At 40.2% G+C, this 18589-nt stretch overlaps 4 protein-coding genes and 1 long non-coding RNA gene across 16 annotated transcripts in view; 2 read left to right on the top strand and 3 right to left on the bottom strand.

Moving 5' to 3' along the window:
- The window catches only part of wdr17 (WD repeat domain 17), a 72746-nt gene extending 72022 nt beyond the window's left edge, over positions 1–724 (bottom strand). Inside the window, exon 1 of one of the 3 annotated variants that reach the window (XR_007481579.2) lies at positions 398–724. Coding sequence is in view for 1 of the 3 variants with exons in the window: in XM_049721510.2 (XP_049577467.1) it covers positions 398–400 (3 nt within the window). In the remaining 2 variants the exon portion in view is untranslated. The remainder of the gene's footprint in view (positions 1–397) is intronic. The other 2 variants (XR_007481578.2, XM_049721510.2) reach the window with 2 other exon arrangements.
- LOC137840286 (uncharacterized) overlaps positions 1–18589 on the top strand; it is a 245330-nt gene that overhangs the window by 43915 nt on the left and 182826 nt on the right. The gene's annotated exons all lie outside the window — the stretch shown is intronic.
- pmm2 (phosphomannomutase 2) lies at positions 359–13104 on the top strand. Of its 4 annotated transcripts, none has more exons than XM_049721585.1 (8): positions 359–409; positions 8702–8813; positions 9145–9221; positions 9322–9413; positions 9554–9653; positions 10687–10762; positions 10826–10941; positions 12277–13104. In XM_049721585.1, exons 1-8 carry the CDS (start codon positions 374–376, stop codon positions 12379–12381), a joined length of 714 nt encoding a protein of 237 aa, XP_049577542.1. In that variant the 5' UTR covers positions 359–373; the 3' UTR covers positions 12382–13104. The 4 variants fall into 4 exon arrangements, with proteins under 4 accessions (XP_049577542.1, XP_049577539.1, XP_049577538.1 ...); XM_049721582.1 differs by lacking the exon at positions 359–409 and adding an exon at positions 7392–7550; XM_049721581.2 differs by lacking the exon at positions 359–409 and adding an exon at positions 7413–7565.
- Positions 2665–5145, bottom strand: hmgb2a (high mobility group box 2a). Of its 2 annotated transcripts, XM_049721587.2 has the most exons (5): positions 5007–5145; positions 4099–4258; positions 3765–3913; positions 3529–3703; positions 2852–3452 (listed from the first exon to the last, which is right to left on the bottom strand). In XM_049721587.2, exons 2-5 carry the CDS (start codon positions 4243–4245, stop codon positions 3303–3305), a joined length of 621 nt encoding a protein of 206 aa, XP_049577544.1. In that variant the 5' UTR covers positions 4246–4258; positions 5007–5145; the 3' UTR covers positions 2852–3302. The 2 variants fall into 2 exon arrangements, with proteins under 2 accessions (XP_068506688.1, XP_049577544.1); XM_068650587.1 differs by lacking the exon at positions 5007–5145 and having other exon boundaries at positions 2665–3452; positions 4099–4254.
- LOC125969451 (myotubularin-related protein 7) overlaps positions 12632–18589 on the bottom strand; it is a 41819-nt gene continuing 35861 nt past the window's right edge. For 4 of the 6 annotated variants that reach the window (XM_049721533.2, XM_049721532.2, XM_049721531.2 and 1 more), the window contains 2 exons: positions 15821–15947; positions 12632–15502 (listed from right to left, as the gene is read on the bottom strand). In XM_049721533.2, the coding sequence (XP_049577490.1) occupies positions 15146–15502; positions 15821–15947 (484 nt within the window). In that variant the 3' untranslated portion in view covers positions 12632–15145. Of the gene's footprint in view, positions 15503–15774; positions 15948–18589 lie in introns of all 6 variants that reach the window. The other 2 variants (XM_049721536.2, XM_049721534.2) reach the window with 1 other exon arrangement.

Raw genomic sequence — 18589 nt, 5'->3', positions numbered from 1 at the left:
TTTGTTGCAGTAGTCATTCAATTTTTTTCAATGACACGGGAACGTTTCCGTTTGAGTACGAAAGCAACAAAGAATCAGTGTAAAACCAATAAGCTAACCTGACGTTAGCTACTTCCATCCCATATTGTTTGGCTTGTAAACAGACTCATTTTGGAGTTGTATATATGCTGGTTGTCATTCTTTCATTGTACGTTGATGATGACATCAACGGGTTTCAGCACACCTAACTAATACGCAAGGAACGTGTCTACTGAGACGTGCATGTCGCAGATCGCCTTCGTCTCCATCAGAGGCGCGCTAATGTTATACTCGCCCTTTGTTGGTGTACCACTACTGTTGCTTCATATTCCGGCGAGAATAGGGTGCTAAATTCATGCTTCTGTGGTCGTGTGCTTACCATCAGTTGGAGGTAGGTCGAGCACAATGGACAGCTCCTCGATACTGAAGCTGTTACCCGCGGTCCGGCATCTGCTGAAGTAGGCCTCAGTGGCAGCAGTGATTGGGCAGCTAGAAAGCTCGATTTAATCCGTTATTGGGTGTCTTAACTGCCAGTCATGCATGTCTGCCACAGCTTAAGTGTTCAAGCGTGATAAATTTGTACGTAGAATGATTCGGCCGTGATTCTACATAGAATCGTCTCCATTTTACGAGATGTGATCAGATTTACTTTATGACTCACTTTCAAGGTCCAAGAGGAATAAACTGTCTTGAATGTACAATGTGTGTGTGTGTGTGTGTGTGTGTGTGTGTGTGTGTGTGTGTGTGTGTGTGCGCGCGCGCGCGTGCGCGTGCGTGTGTGTGTACGCGCGCGTGCCTGCGTGTGTATAAACAATTAAAAATATTTAATCGTGATTTATCAGTGTTTTTTTATTGTCAACTCAGTCAATCACAAATGTATTGTAAAAAAGTCCCTTAATTTTTGTCTGATCATTTATTTTAGCAGACCTTAATTTTTTTCTGATCATGTATTTTAGCAAATTTTGTTACCCTTAACATGAAGAGGTTTGATTTTCTTATGCACACACATTTTATTAAATTGGACAAAATTTATAACAAGTCACACAAACAGCCCCGCAACGGTCCATTCTAAGAATTCAAATTATGTGTAATACATTTAAAAAATATAACATACTTTTTAAAGTTTGTTTTGAACTTAACAGCGATATAGCAGCGGTCTTCATATGAAGTGTTGATTTCTCAAGAAAGAATGAACAGACCACTTGCTATGATGGCTTTTATTTCTAAAAACGGATTAAATCTCTGCACAACAAGCAAAGACTTGTGTCACCAGTGTGGCATGCTTGATGTTTATTTCCGGTCTTACAAGAGGTGTTGTAGTTTTATAAAAATACGTACTTGGTCAATGATAGAAGTTCAATTCATTGCTTTGTAATACTAATAGTTTTGGCGCAATAACAGAGGTCAAATGTTTACTGTATGTCTTGTGTAGGTGTTTTCACCCATTACGTCATGCAGAACTCTTCTTGAGCAGTGACATTTGGTTGCCATTGCTAAGGCCAAGCAACACAGTTTTTTTCTGAAATTAAGGTCTGGAGACTGCTCAGGCCTCTCCAGGTCTTTGAGATGCTTCTTAACAAAGCCACTCTTTCATTGGTCCAACAACATTTCATCTTTAATGTTCTCATTGAGGGCAGCTCGGTGGTGCACTGGTTAGCACGTCCACCTCAGTTAGGAGGGAGCGAGTTTGATTCCACCTCCGGCCCTCCCTGTGTGGAGTTTGCTTGTTCTCCCCGTGCCCGCGTGGGTTTTTTCCGGGCACTCCGGTTTCCTCACAAATCCCAAAAACATGCTTGGTAGGCCAATTGAGCACTCCAAATTGTCCCCGACTGCGAGTGTGGATGGTTGTTCGTCTCTGTGTGCCCTGTGATTGGCTGGCAACCAGTTCAGGGTGTCCCTCGTCTACTGCCCGATGATTGCTGGGCTAGGCTCCAGCACGCCCGCGACCCGTGGGGACAAGCGGTATAGAAAATGGATGGATGTTCTTATTGATGAAAGGTTTGGGCTCAAAATTACATTAAATGGGCCCAATAATGCTTTCCGGTCCTTTTTACAGCCCCAAAGAACAATGTTTTCACCCTCATGCTTTACAGTCGGTATGTTGTCGCAATGCATATCAGCTTTTTTCCAGCAAACATGAGTTGAGTTTGTGTTGCATTTTGGTTCTCTTTTGTGGGTTTTACATATGCTCTCTGGCAATCATCTGGTGGGTCTTGAATGGTTTAAGCAGTGGGCACATCTTGTACTGTAGAATCGGATACTTATTTTCCACCATAATTTCCAAATAAATTCTCTAAAAATCCTAAAATGCAATTTCCATTTTTCCACCACTCTGACACAAAATAGTCACAATAACAGTGGGTTAAATAAACCTGCCTTTAGCAGAAGCGCATTTAATTGTTCTGCCTCACCTGCCTTCGAGCCACAGATTTGCTAATTAATGCAGATCTTAAGAACATACCTTGCCCATACCAAGTTACTCAAGAACTCGGGTGACATTAACCTGAAAAAAACAGGTTAATGTTGAGCTACTTAGGAAGACTGTACGAGGAAAAATAAACTGGCTGAAAAATGACATTTTTAATCATTAGTCCCAATTAGTGGAACTGTACAACTTCCCCAGCGCACAACTTATCTCTAATGGCATTTCAAATTGTCCAAAAGCACTTTAATATTTGTCTTGAACAGTTTATGTACAACTTAATACCACAGTTCAGTACTTTGCAAGGTTAAACTGAATGCGATTCAAACATGGGTTGTACTATTCACAGCAAACTTTGAAAATTACACACCACTTGCGCTATTTAAGCAGTGAAGAAACAGATCACGTAACTATAACCAATATACAAAATTTTTATTACAAAACAAAAAAAAATCAGTTCTACACAAAGGTTTTAACATTAAAATGGCTGCTTTTTTTTTTTTTTAAGTCAAACTAGAAGTCTGAATAAAATGACAGTGAACGAACAGCACCACTAAACAATCCTAAGCAGTGCTTTGAGAAGCAAACTATTTCTTTAAAACCTTGCTGTCCAGTGGCCACCGAGCAGGTGGTACAATAAACCTGAAGTTGGCCCTTTCAATATAATAACAAGGATCTGAAGAAATAATTATGGGGACTAATTGAAGAGGGGAGGAGGGGTCTAAATCCCTGAATTTGACAAGGAATAACAGGTCTGATCACTCAAAGTTGATCAACAGGGACAGCAGGCTATACGGTTTGAACACCCACACAAAAGAATTTAGCTTAATGCAATGCAAACATCACATGGATAACCACTTGCTTAATCATCTTCGTCGTCTTCATCATCGTCTTCATCATCATCGTCGTCGTCATCGTCAACTGGTTGGGCTTTTTTGGGCCTTCCTGGGCCACTCTTCTTGCCAGCGTCAGTTTTCCCTGAGCCGCCTGTTGCTCTGTAAGCAGCAACATCCTGGGAATGGTACGTTTAAGTGATATGTTAAGTTTAGGTGGTACATAGTTCAAATGTGGTAAATTAAATGCCACACCTTCTCATATTTCTCCTTCAATTTAGCAGCTTTAGCCTCATATGGAGCCTTGTCTTTAGCATTCTGTGTGGACCACAGCTCTCCAAGCTTCTTGGCAATGTCACCAATTGAGATGCCAGGGTTCTCCTCCTTGATCCTGGGTCGGTGGTCCGAGCAGAAGACGAAGAAGGCAGATCTAGAAAAAATAAGAACATTAATACCAAAATGGGTTACTTTATTTTTTATTTTTAACTTACGGAGGCCTTTTGGGGGCATTAGGGTCCTTCTTCTTCTTTCCCTTTTTAGCACCTTTCGGGGGGACATAACCTTTCATCTCTCGGTCATACCGGACCTTGTCATTCTTGGCCATCTCTTCAAACTTTTGCTTTTCCTTGCCAGACATGGTCTACACACAGACACACAATGGAGTCATGGGCTGAACAAGTTTTATACAAATCATCATACATTTAGTCTCGAGAACTAAACACTTCAACAAACTAATATTAATGTTAAAATGAAGGTTCCATGAGAAATTACAACCCAAATACCCACTCTAGCACTTTATTATGTGTTAAGGCCGTAGTGAATTACCTTCCACCTTTCAGAGCACTTCTTGGAAAACTCTGCAAATCCAACACTGGTTCCTGGGTGCTTCTTTTTATGCTCCTCACGGCAGGTTGCCACAAAGAAAGCATAGGATGAAATTTTGCCTCTGGGCTTTTTTGGATCCTTTGCCATGGCTACTTTTTATCTACAGACAATGGACAGTAGTCGAACTTTCAGAAAAACAGCAAAATTTGACCGGAAAGAGAACGTTAAAAAACTATTAACTAGGTCTTAACGTAAAAAACGAAGATTATGTGGGAGGGCGCTATATAGTGAAATAAAGTCAACAAGTGACATGTTAATCGTATTTAACAATGTAGCCATACAAATAAATAGGCCGCAGACTCTGAAAGATGCTTCATGGCCTTAATCGGCTTTCTGCGTCGAAGGGACAAAAAGACGCGACTCCATTTTGTATCTTCCCGCCTAAAGTTAACTTCACAAAACTTAATAAAGTGGTCGAACTCCTCACAGGCCTTCACACAACGTAATAAGGTTCGTTTAACGTTTAATATAAATATGGCAAGAAGCCCAACAGAAACAGGGTCCTTCGAGACAGTTACTTTCGAAAGTTGCACGCGCGGCCATCGTGCAAAGCTGTTAACCAAATGGCGTTTGAGCTGCAGTTGTTTACCATGAAGCAGACGGCCTGCGTAGTTCGCTTCTTACTAACAAATGTACTTGTGGAAAATAAAGTCTAAATCATTATAAAAAAATAACACTTAACATATTGTGACGGGCGGTTAAACATTTCTATAACCGTTCGTTGGTACAAGATATTCATCGAGACAAAAACGGGAACATGGCGTACTTCTGATAACGGTTAACAAACGGCTTACATGAGCTAACACAAAATAATGGACATAAAAATGAAGAAAACCACGGCCACTTACCAGTTACCAGTTTAGACAATCTGTGGCGGACTAAAGACAGCACAAAGCGTTGAGGTTTTGTTACAGCCTGCGACGCCACACTAACTTGCCTTGAAGTACTTGGAGAACTCCTCCCCACCAGCCCGCGGATTGGTCAAATCTGATCATTCCAATTTGAAACCAGAGGACGAGAAAGAAAGATGATTTTTGATTGGTCACAATACTAAGAGCGAAAACATCATGTACATATGTCTCATCTGAATAGTGATTGGTCAGTTGCGGGTTTTAAACACATGGCGCGAAAGACTCTTTGTTCAAACAAAACAAAAACCTACAGTGGTAGTCGGGGCCTGGGGCTTCCAACTTCAATTGTTACTCTTCGTTTCGTTTTCACCATCTCTTTTTTGGATATGAAAAAATAACTGGAGTGCTTTCCATACAACAGCTACATTGGCAGGCAATTGCCACCAAACCGTAGCAATACGGTCATGGAATACAGTTGATGCTAATAATTAAATACAAATACGTACGCCATATTTAACGTCTCTTGCTGGATGGATGGATGGATGGATGGATGGACGGACGGACGGACGGACGGACGGACGGACGGATGGATGGAGGGGAGAGATAAAGAGTGTGTCTCCGTCAACTTTTTTAAATATAATACAGGGCAGTATGCATTACTCTAATTTTGTATGATGAACCTGTTGCTCTACTGAAATTCCTGTAATAACCTATTCTAACCAGGCATATAAATCATTGTATGCCAAATAGCAAAGTCTAGACTGTTACAGTGTTGATAGACTAGTTATAGTGGACCTAACTATGATATTATTTTCAGTTGACAGTGTCAAATTGGCCACCTCCTGAGATGGATAAAAACGTATCGATGTTTCTGCTAAACTCATATTTCAAAAATGCTATATTAATAGAATACCATGTTTAGACTATTGGGGTCGCATACAACACATGGCAAAGATTTTTTTTCATTTGATTTTCTTTAGTTTTGTGTTTGCGACATGCCAAAAGAGCAAGGAAATTAAATTACAACAAATAAGAAAAGTTAAAGTTACGTTTAAACAGTCGCTAGCCGAGCAATATTTTATTAAGTTTCCATAAATTACAAAATGGAACACTACTAAACAGTGTATGATTCATTTTCACTCAAGTTGAATGTAGACCAGAATGCATTGCGAGCAGGACAACATGGCGCAAGCACGAATATCAAAGCAATACAATGACTAAATACAACAAAAACAATTAATTTCATTTAATTGAAAAGACATACAACAAATGAAATGCAGTTTAAAATGTATTTTGTATTTACAATAAATAGTCAGAGATCTAGATAGATGTGTCGCTTCGTCATGACAAATACGGTGGTCCCGTGATATGTAACGAGGAGAAAAGTAGTGAACTGGCTGTTGAAATTGCTGAACAGAATGTAGGAACTACTTTTTAGTGCTCCATATAGTGCAGCACTATAGAATGATTGAGGGGTTATCGCAGGGGCCACAATTCTTGTTCTTGGGATCCGAGATAATGCATCTTATATATTATGTCATTCTGCTGCAACACACTTGATTGAAATGATCATCATTGTTATCCAGATTCTGCAGACATTGCTGATTATCTGATCATTTCAATCAGGTGTGCTCCACCAGGGAGACAAAAAAGTGGGCCAGACCCATGGACCGGAATTGGTGACCACTACATTAAGGAGATAAGCGTGGCCATTCGGACATAGCAAGTGTTAGAGCAGGACTTGTATGGAAATGACGCCCCCGCCAAAATGGCTGCCACGTAAACACGTCAGCTAGGCCTGCTACTACTGATATATGTCGGTGGCTGCTAAACCGTGCCGGTAGTATACGTATCTCATCCACTGCCAGTTCGCAAACCAAAACTGTGCATGCACAGATATCTACCCTCTCTATCTCCTCAGTAAACCGGACAAATTACTAATTTGAAAGTTGTATCAAGGAAACTGGAGGAAGAGTTCGCGAATCAAAACTGTGCATGCACAGATATCTACGCTCTCTATCTCCTCAGTAAACTGGACAAATGACTCATTTGAAAGTTGTATCAAGGAAACTGGAGGAAGAATTAAGACTACTAACTGTTGAAATTAACAAACATAAATGATCTCAAATACGTAAAAAAGAGAAATTGCAATACTTTAATGGGAAAGTATTGACAGAAGAAATAACTTTCTAATCTGTATAATGCAGGTAAACAATTGGTTTCTATCCATCTACTTTTATTTGAATTTTCAAAAATTGCAAAAATAAACCTGAAGGTGTTGTGCATTTTCACTAAATGCGCTTAAAAATTCGAAACAGTTTGGGTGGAAACCCAACTAATAATGTGAATCAGTGGTTAAAATCTAGTACACAAAATTACATCAGCACACCCACTCTCCAGTCAGGTAGATGGCAGTAGCGTCCTACTTGCACACAGGAAAGGGTACTGAACAAACTGCGAGACAAGATGGGGGAAGGTTCAATGGACTCCAACACTCTTTGCTTATTTGATGTTGATGGCACCTTGACAGCCGCCAGACAGGTAGAAAATGCATCAGTTGAGTGAGCATATTCTTAAATAAGTGGAGTCCTGGGCCGAGCTCCACGGTGCTCTTTCTCGAGAGGCATCGGTCGTACAAAGCTAACAATAGTGCAACGCTGTCAGTCATCACTCGTTGGTTGTGACTCTTGCCATGTAAATAAGTACGTAGTTGTTTTGATTTAAGGAATGGAACTGCGCTTATGGAGCCTCCACTTCGTATATTAAAGTCGAGTCAGAAAAGAAAAGAGCACGCAAATGAAGCAGACTACTGAACTAATTATTATCTGGTCGCAATTTACTCACAAGCTGACTTACTGAAAGTTGATGTATTTGCAGGAAGTCATGACTTGGTATGAATGGCAAGAGGTTGATAGATTGGTTTATTGTACCTTCAAATGTTGCAGTTCTTGATATCGGTCCTGGTCTTGAGACGGGTCTCTCGGAAGGTACTACCTACTGTCATGTAATGAAAGCTATTCATTGTAAGTGTTGTGCCAGTCACTTTAAATCATTGGCACAGATCGCTGGAGAAATATATCTTTCAAAGTACTGAATAATATTCTTATCCTCAAATAATTTTCTTTGCTCATTATATCTCAAGTGTTACCATTAAGTGACATAATTCCCTTGTCAAAACATGTCTGTCAAGTACGAGACCAGGTTAGGAAACTGTTAATTCTCGGGTACTGATTAATGCAAAGGGACTGTCAGTTGAAACTGAAATAAGTTTGCTCAAATTGCTTTTAATTATGTTACTGTTAATAATTAATGAAATCTATCTGTAGCAAGCACACTGAATCGGTGACACTGATGCATTGGTCAGCTTTCTAGCGCTCGGGGTGCTGTAAGTGGAGGTGGGTGTGCAGCTCACCCCAATTGCATTCATTTGTTTGATCCCTTAAAGCCTTGTGTTTTCAACCTCAATGAAAGTTAAAAATTTGTTTAAAGGTGGAGAACACATACGAAGGAACAACTATCCCAGCAGGGTTTTGAAGTTGAAGTTTATTTCTTTGAATTATATACATTAACTTTTAGAACCTTTTGTAAAATATTGTGAATAAACTGTCTATAATGATAGTTCTGTGCCGTAGCTTTGTAATTTTATTGCTGCTATTTATATTTCTGCTGTTATGTCACTTGTGTGCTTTTAGCCTGTAACTGAGGAAATAGCTGCGTTTATTGAGAAATTGAAGACGAGGGTTCGTGTCGGCGTGGTGGGGGGGTCGGACCTCTGCAAAATCAAAGAGCAACTGGGAAATGATGGTGAGACAATCAAACCTGAACTCTCAATAAAGATTGTCTTTGAACTTTGTCTTTCAGACATACATCCCTGCTGCCCACAACATTATTACTACTCACAAAGTTAAATGAAATCATCATATCATATCATCATCAAATCATCAGATTCTGACTTGAGAAAGAAAAAAAAATCCCTGCGTGTGTGTGCGCGCGTTTGCGTGTGTGTGCGTGCGTGCGTATGCAGTACTGTAATTTGCGGTAGGTCACACTGCATCATAGTGTAGTGGGATGTGTGATTTATAGTCCGACTCTAATTTTAATCATGCTTATCCTACTTTCTGATGTCTGCAAACAGTGATCCAGAAAGTGGACTATGTATTTGCAGAGAATGGTCTTGTGGCCTATAAAGAGGGACAGTTACTATCTATTCAGGTAAGACATGGTCTTTCCTAGCCTCATCATTCTACTGCGTATTGATGCTGAGGTGTTCTGATTGTCAGCATTTTTCTATTTATGTGCTGCTTATCATCAGTCCATCCAAGCCCACATGGGAGAAGATCTACTACAAGAGTTCATTAATTTCTGTCTCAACTACTTGTCCAAGATCAAACTTCCCAAGAAGAGGTATTATCATTTCACTCTTGTTACCAATATCAGTTTCTTTCTTATGTTTTATGTCAAAGTGTGGAATATTCTGGTTTAAAAGTATTTAAAATTTGTTGTTGCGTTTTGTGTGTATTTTCTACTTGTTGTTTTTCTGGCAGGGGTACATTCATTGAATTTCGGAACGGAATGTTGAACGTCTCCCCAATTGGACGCAGCTGTAGTGTGGAGGAACGCAAAGAGTTTTTTGAGCTGGACCAGGTAGCAAGCACCCAGGCACTCACAGGGAGAATACAGTCGATAATATTTGTCTGTCTGTTGGTTGGTCGATCGGCCACAGAGAAATCATTAGGCTGCCGGTTTCATCCTTCTCGCCCACCTATTTTTATCTAGGTTTGTGACTGGTAGTGATTGGGATTTGGGATGACGCGGAAAGGGTCTTGGGTCAATTATTGAGTCGATGGAATAGCTGAGAGGATAATCCATTCTATAAAGAATCTAAAGTGACAGCGCTAAATCCATCCTCCGTCACACAAGCTTCAAGAAGTTTTCCTGCATCTGTTAGGTACAGGATGCTTGACATTTCTTTAAACCTGATTTACACACAGATCTTATGAACTAGAAACATTACTACTAAATAGACCAGGGGTCGGGAACCTTTGGCTCGCGAGCCAGATATGGCTCTTTTGGCGACGTTAAAAACGTTATTAAAAAGAATACATTACTACACTCAAAAAATCGTTGGTCTTAATTAAAATACATGCATTTAATTGTATTTAACCTATCTTTTTTTTTTTTTTTAAATGGTATGGCTCTCACGGGAAATTATTTTTAAAAAATGGGCATTTATGGCTCTGTCCGCCAAAAAGTTACCCGACCCCTGAAATAGACACACATCAAATAGCCCAATTCAGAAGGATTGAGTAAACCACATTTGCTTTATTGACAGAAACCAGCAACAAGGAGCAATTGCTGTACTATGTACGTGTACTTTGAGTTCGGTATTTGAGTCATTGGACTAATGTGCCTCAGATGGTCACAGTAAAAACGTCCTGCATGAGAAGTAATTCTGTCCAGCCTCTGCTCTTGAGTGGCACAAAGACACCAACAGTCAGAAATGTTTGCCCCCGAAGTGGGCAATGTGACGTCCACGTGCATATCAACATTTTTATGCAGATTTTGGTGTTCAGAAGGGGATAATCATTACTCCCGTAAGAAGTGTCTTCAGCAACTTTTGAAGTAATGTCAGTAACAATGTACGAAGCATAAAACGTGTGTTTTCTCGCCCCAACAGAGAGAAAAAATCCGGGAGAAGTTTGTGTCTATTTTAAAGGAGCAGTTTAAAGGAAAAGGGTTGTCTTTTTCAATCGGTGAGTCAGCGCCGTTCAGAAGGTGACGCGGCCTCTCGTGTTTGACACTTGATTTCTCTGCAGGAGGACAGATCAGCTTTGACGTGTTCCCCGACGGTTGGGATAAAAGATACTGCCTGGGGCTCATTGAAAAGGACAACTACTCAACCATTCACTTCTTTGGTGACAAAACGAAACCTGTGAGTATGCTCTATTTGTATTCTGTCTTGATGTATAGCACAACTTTGGAAATGTAAGATATTTGTATAATTAATTAATATTAATTATTCGTTTTATAATATTTAATATATTGAATATGAATCATTTAGTTTGTGAGCAAACTGCAGTTCTTGTCCACAAGCTGATTGATCACCATTAAAATGCAGAATTTGTGAAATTGAAAAGGTCTTATACTTCCACTTGCATGTATAAACCTAATCCTGTTGATAGCCAAGTGATCACCTTTTCAAACACAAGGCCTTTACATCCACTTGTTTCCATCTGGGAATTTTGAGCACTATGGGGGTGTGGTTTAGGTGATTGAGTTGGCCAGCTTTCACCTCATAGGTAGTGGGATCAATCCCGAGTTCCAGAGCTATATCCATCTTATTCCTCTGACGTAGAAACAATTATGGGCGTGACTTCTGTACGAGACTGGAAGGAACGGTCAATCATTGGTTAGAGCAGCTTTTGTTTCCAGCAGCAGTATATTTGAATATTTTTCATTTCCTTTTCTAAACAATTATAGGCCTCTACAGCATTTTAAAATGTCTTGCAAACTTGTTACGCTGTTTTCAGTTGCACCAACAACCATAGACTTCAGAAAGCAATACTGCATGCATCTGAACAACAATGTTGTCTGTATGCGTATGTATGTTGTTGCCAAACACTTTTCTGTTATCCTTCTACCCCGCTACATCAATAGGAAGGATTGTAATGTAGTTTGCAGCTATCATAGAAAGTGGGCTCACACAAACTGTTACCATGGATACGACACAGCGGTTCGTAAAGGAAGTTGCAAAGCCTCATTAGGTCTAGGAATAAAATGGATATTTTGAACAGTGAATGAGGTCATGGTGTTGGCGCCTTGAGTACCTTGCACAAATATTGTCCGAATGAAGCTCCTCAACATTCAACATACTGTAGTTTCTTTGCAACACAATGCTGCAATGATGGTGCCAAACTGGCTGGCCCAAAAAACTATTACTTAATAGGTGAGGTTTTCAGAAATTAATTGAAGATAGAATGAATAGGTGAATTCACTCCAAAGGGTGGCCTTGGACCTTATGTTGGAAATTTCTTCTGATGACACATTGGAACAAGTTACACACAAGTCACAAAGTGTAACACAACCTCCCCAAAGCAATGCGTTTGGGACTTTTGTGTTAATAGTATCAGGAAAACCAACGTTACTTTCTATTTAATGTGTGTGTGCAGAAGTTTGTGGAGGCAGGGTTTGAAGAAAATATGGTTTTAACGATTCATTTTTATGTGCGTGCGCGCGTTTGTCTGTGTATTTCTTTGTTTTGCTTTAGGGAGGAAATGACTACGAGATCTACTGTGACCCTCGCACCATTGGTCATGAGGTCACCTGTCCAGATGAAACACAAAAACTTTGCCAGCAGCTTTTCTTTTCATGAGAGTAGTACGTTTACTGCATGTTAAGGATGGAAAAAAGACTTAAGAAGTTGCAAAGGTTGTGGAGGCTCTAACTTTGTGCGTTAGCTGACCAGGTGTTGTTGATGGATCATTTGAATGGTGATGACTTGAAATCTGATGAGGAAAGTATCCAAGCATTTGAAATTGTGACTGTAATCGCCAACATTTGGTGATAATTCATGATTTACAGCTAGCCTTTTGGGAATAAATGATGAATAATGTGCAACCTAATAAGAAATTTTCATCACTGTTTTATTAACACCATCACTGCTCAAGGAAAGTACAATCTCAGCATAACTGACCATATTCATTGTGGAATCGAATCACCACCTTCTATCCTTTAGCTAATGACTCAATCATGTCTGCGTAAATAAAGTGGGTTGAAGGATTTTTCAGTTGCAAGTTCCAGAACAAAAAGACACAATGAGTAACCTGTACTGAGTGCCTCAAAGAGAGTAAAGAAAAGTAAGATGCCATCCCAGGAGTCCCAATCTGTATATGGGACCAGTACCAACTCTTGCACAAGATCTTATAATTAAAAATGATGTCTAAACAAAAGGTCAAAGTTGTGGAAGCCAACAAAGAAATTACAGCTGCTTGTGCAATGCATTCCATACTGTAAGTGCATACTTATAACTGTCATTTGCTGTATTTTGTGGTACATGAGATTAACAGTTGTAATGAAATAAATCTGATGACACTGACCCTCACGATCATTATTTTTCTCTGTGTCTAAAGAGGTGATTTTGTCTACCTATGGTGGAGTTTGACACTGAAGCTATTTTTACTGATTCATTCTGTGTTACTGATGTAGTTTTTAATCAGCAATTCTGTCATTTTCTTTGGGTATGAAGCAGCTACAGTCTGAACTGTTTGCAGCCAATTCCAGGCAGAGAACATATAGCCAGTCAGAACTGTTTTCAGCCAATTCCTGGAAGAGCACATATAGCCTGTCACACCCATTTTCTTACCAATTTTGGTTGCAATTAACCTTACATGAAAAGTTTAATACCTTAAATTATTGAAAAAAAATTCATGTGTCTGGTCAAGTCAAATTACACTTGTGTAGTAGCAGTAGCAGTCGTAGTGTTTAGCCTTAAACAGTCCAATAAGTTAGCCTACCAATGTGCACCACGCGTTATACAAGTGATCTCAAACCATAGGCCACCTTAGGCTGGGTTTCACAAATAAAAGAAACTTTGAGCAATTACAATTTATCCATTAGCCAAGGCTGATAAATATTTTACTTTGAAGTGTCCGGATCCTCTCCTTTACATATGTCGTTTATTTAGAGTTACCTTTAGATTTATTTTTAGAAAAAACATTAAGTAAGAATATAAAAATATTGTGTAGCAATTGCCTTTGTTGTTGCAAATTGTATCATTCCAAAAAAGTGTATATCACGCAAGTATAATCTTTCACATTTGTGTTCAAGATAGTATGTCAGACCAGGAGTATTGCCACCTGAAAAAGTGTTTTATTGATTTAGCATTAATGCAGAAAAGTTATACACACCTCAGGCAACAGTGAGTGGTGTATAAAGAAAATTGGATTTGCACTATTTACACAATTTGAATTTATTTTGCTGTAATATATCACCCCCCACCCCCCAAGTAAATGTGTTGACAATATTATGAAATATTTTATATTAGGGTCAACTGTGTGGCCTGTATATATTGCCTCTTTTGGTTCTATTCCCCAGTCCAGATTTCTGCTTGAAAGTTGGTCCTCTTTATACCACCAGCTTTGTAATGCTACTGAGCATTTGTTAGGGGTTGTGCGTAATGCTTTTCATACAGCCTAAAGCAACTTGCTCACCTTGAGCCAAACAATAGGTGTCCCTCATTAGTCAAAAAACAACATAAAACAGAGTCAAGTCTTAGAATGCTCAACTTGGCGTACATTAACCAGGTTGACAGGTGCAGCTCTAAATTCAAGAATGGGGACACAGACGACAGAAGACAGTATAGTTTAAATAATAGACAGTGATGCACTCAACTGCTAAATCACATTACAATTTGAGCACGCAAACATTAATAAATTATATTGCACAAAATGACATGGAGGGAAAGAAGTTATGATCAGCTGTTGATACAAAGAATGTTCACATTTAGTTATTTTTCAAGACCTTCCTTTATAAGTCAATCCATCCCTTCTAATTCATTGACAAAGTGATTCCTAGGGGTTCTATAATACAGTAAAATAGCAGTTTAAAACCAAACCGTTCCACATTGGCTTTTCAATGTTAATACTACATGACAAACGTTTTGACACTAATTTTTCTTTCTGAGTTGCTTAGATGAAGAGTACCATAACCATTATTTCTCTTGAACCAAGATTTTTCTTGAAGCAACTCTTATTTCCCAAAACAGATAGCCTTCACATCTTATGACTGACATGATTACAGAACCAACAGTTTCTTTGTCAAAAAGCCAAATTGAATGAACTTGTTAATGCAGAAGCCACTTCATAACCGTAATGTAAATAAACTCTCGTTAGGTTTGTATTGAGCAATATTCCAATTAGCTTGCATGAAATGCATAACGACCCCATTGTACAAGTGCATTTAATAAAGTAAAAATACAGCAAATGAGCGCCCAGATTTTGTTCATATTTAAAAAAAAAAAAAGGCTTTATCATCTTAAATACTGTATGACAAAAAACATATCTGTGAAGAACAACAAAAAGCATTTAAAATAAAACAATGCTAACAGACTTCGACTCCAATTATTTGTTAATTATAAGTCAGGCTGTAGTGAAGGCTACCTTGTCCATCTCAGGGTCCTTGCCCTCCTCCCCACCACTGGACGATCGACTGCTGAGGTCGGCCACGCCTGATTCCAGGTCGCTGGAGATGTCGTCCGCGTTGAGATGTTTGACCAGGATGGACTGGCCTAGGGGCAGGGTGAGAGCAGGGTTTTTCACTTTGGCGTTTTGATCGGCTGGTCCAAAGGTCTCGTGGTCCTGTGCGGGTCTGGTGATTGGGATTGTGTCTGTGGTGGGTGGGTCCGGCCCACAGTGTCTCTTTTGAATGTGCCGAGTCCTCCTTTTAACCACTACTTTCTCCCAGGTTATTGGCTTCTCTGTTAGCACAGATATCCTCTGCATAAGAAAGGAAAAGTAAATAAAGAGGACCTTTATTTACTCATCATAGATTCCTCAGGGAAATCACTAAGACACTTTTTTAAGACAGTTTTTTGAAACAAAGATGGGAAATGTGTGAAACTCTGGGAGCGCATTGACTGATTGAGCTGTTATGTATCAAAGTGCCAATGTTGTTGTGAAGGTTTGTATTTAGCTAAACAATGCCAAGGAAGGAAGGAAGGTTGGGGAAGAAGGTTTGTAGTGGTGTCATGATTCTGTGTGTCGTATGCCTTGTCTGGAGCCCGGGTGGTGATGAACGTTTCCTCCTGGTGCTACCTCCTGGTGATTGGTCAATTCCTCCTCCAGCTGCAGGGACTCCTCCCTCATAGCAGACAGGAAGTCTGCAGGTGATTGGCAAGGAGGCGTTGACCGCTCCGTATGGTTGTAAAGTCCCTTCCACATTCTTAAATAGGGGGGAAATAGAGTACACACAGAAAGTAAGATGTCAGCAGGAGCTCATCTTTCAGGAATTGGGCTTCAGAGACACAGGGCAGAAGTACGAGTCCTGCTGTAGACCAAAATGTAAAGATTTAAACTAGTGGAAGTGATGCTGATTTTTTTGATTGCAGGCTAATGCAAAGTTGCCATTAAGCAAGGCACACTCTGACATCTCCCCTTGCATAAACACATTTTTGACTTGGTTCTCTGGCATGCAACACAAAATTATGCACCAGATTGTAAATGAAAATTGGGGAAATCAAGTAAAAAAAAAAAAAAAAAAACCCTTTACAATGTTATGTACACCATCCACTGGTATTTTGATTACTAATAGTGCATTTATGGAATATGAATTAAGACGCAATATCAACCCATTTTAATCCACCTTAGGGGGGGCAGTCATTTTTCCACTTGTTGTCCACTGGAAATGACATCCCAATTGTTCAGGCTGAGCTGAACAGCTGCTTCAGTGCTAGAGATCTGCGCACACACAATCGGTTGGGTGTACTGTCTGGTCCTGTATTCCCAGCAATCAGTTTAATTTCTTTTTTGTTGACTTGATTTAAGGCTTGGCATACACTGACGTATTCTACTTCTAAATACTAATTGACGTCATGTGGGTGCCACTCTGTTCATACTGAGATATGACAGGTGCCTCAACAGACACACGAGAGAGAAGTCGGCGACAATGTCAACGAAGAAGATGATGGCAACAAAAACAAAACAGGCTGTAAGAGGAAGCCTGCTCTGCCTCCTCTAGCAGTGGCCGACTACAACACAACATTGCATTTAAGTTTTTTTATTTTTAGCCTAAAATGGCCTAACTCTAATGTCGTGGTGCATTCCAGCCAAATACTGGTGGGCTGTGACTAGACTCTCGTTGTTACTGTTATTGTGCAAAACAAAGGTTGGTGGCTATGGTGCTCATCTTGCTACTGCTGCTGCTTCTATGATAGCTTCTTCTTTGCGTCTCGCTTCTATTACACAGATGAAGAAGAAGCACTGCCCTGTGAAAGTAGTCGCAGCAACTAACTTTCGCTTTGAACAATAACATCAACAAGGCGTGCATTAAACCGGATTGCACTTTTGGCTAAAGACGCTGGATTTCAGTTAAGGTAGCCTATTTTAAAGGCCTAGAGACATCCCTTTTTTTTTTTTTTTCAATTAGAACGGAATTTGATAGAATGTATAAAGTGAACACATTTGCCGCATTGGAAATTAAAAATGGACACCGATTACTAAGAATAAAGCTGAAATGAAATGCCAGTTTATCGATTGGGTCCCGCACGAAGCCAAACTGGCGGCGCCATTACTGTGACGTCACAAGTTGTATGTACATCTGGATGTCAACAAACCCAAACAACATGGCAGATGATAGCGACAGCTCCGTTTCTAGCGGCAATATTAGCATCATTTTATCCGATTTAGAAACCTCTTTTGACGCAGAATATGATGAATCTAGCAGTTCACTTGGGCTGAGCTGAGCACATTTTCTGAATTGTGCCCCTCCCGTCACTCTGGTTAGGTTGGCATAGTAAAAAGTGCTCTTGGGGGCTTTAGAGTGCCGAGTTGATCTCGGCACATGAAGACATGACCACCTGCAACGTTTGGTTTAGGTTTTATAAGCATTTTTAATTTTATTGCTTAAATCGCATTTTCTCGATGAGCTGAGCACGTTTTCTGAATTGTGCCTCTCCCGTCACTGTGGTTAGGTTGGCATAGTAAAAAGTTCTCAGGGGGCTTTAGAGTGCCGAGTTGACCACTGCGCATGGAGAAATGAACATCTGCAGCGTTTGGTTTAGGTTTTAGGCGCATTTTTAATTTTATTGCTTAAATCGCATTTTTTCGTCGAGCTGAGCACGTTTTCTGAATTGTGCCCCTCCCGTCACGCTTCGACATACTTTTCAAAGTCAAAGTCTCAAAGTCTCCTTTATTGTCAATTCCTCCGCATGTCAAGACACACAAAGATCAAAATTACGTTTCTCACTTTCCCAGGGTGACAAGACAGCGTTCACAACGCACATACAAGTAAACAACACAGGAAAAATAAAACAAGAAGATGAACAATAAGAGTGATAGCACGCTAGCCGCTCCCGATGCACAGCAGAGTCCGGAAAGACAAGACAGAGTTCACAATGCACATACAAGTAAACAACACAGGAAAAATAAAACAAGAAGATGAACAATAAGAGCGATGCACAGCAGAGTCCGGAAAGATAAGACAGAGTTCACAACGCACATACAAGTAAACAACACAGGAAAAATAAAACAAGAAGATGAACAATAAGAGTGATAGCACGCTAGCCGCTCCCGATGCACAGCAGAGTCCGGAAAGATGACAGTCAACCAGGCCACTGTGAACACGAGCACACAGCAGGCACGCACTGTCCGGTTCGTGGATCCTATCAGGCGAACGCAACCCATCTTGTCGTCCCGCGAACGAACGTACGCCAGGAGAATGGAAGGCACGGCTGGGCGAGCTGGGTTGGCCGCAAGCCTGGCCCGACGTCTCTGCGCTGGCCCCTCTTCTCTTTTTGTTTACATTCACTGAAGCTAAACGCGTACAACTTGGGACGTCATGAGACGTCACTTCCGGCTGGCGGCTCG

Source organism: Syngnathus scovelli, chromosome 5 (assembly GCF_024217435.2).
Source record: "Syngnathus scovelli strain Florida chromosome 5, RoL_Ssco_1.2, whole genome shotgun sequence".
In the NCBI taxonomy this organism is placed as follows: Eukaryota; Metazoa; Chordata; class Actinopteri; order Syngnathiformes; family Syngnathidae; genus Syngnathus; species Syngnathus scovelli.
The sequence above is the reverse complement of the archived record's forward strand: the minus strand, read 5'-3'. Positions and strand labels throughout refer to the sequence as shown.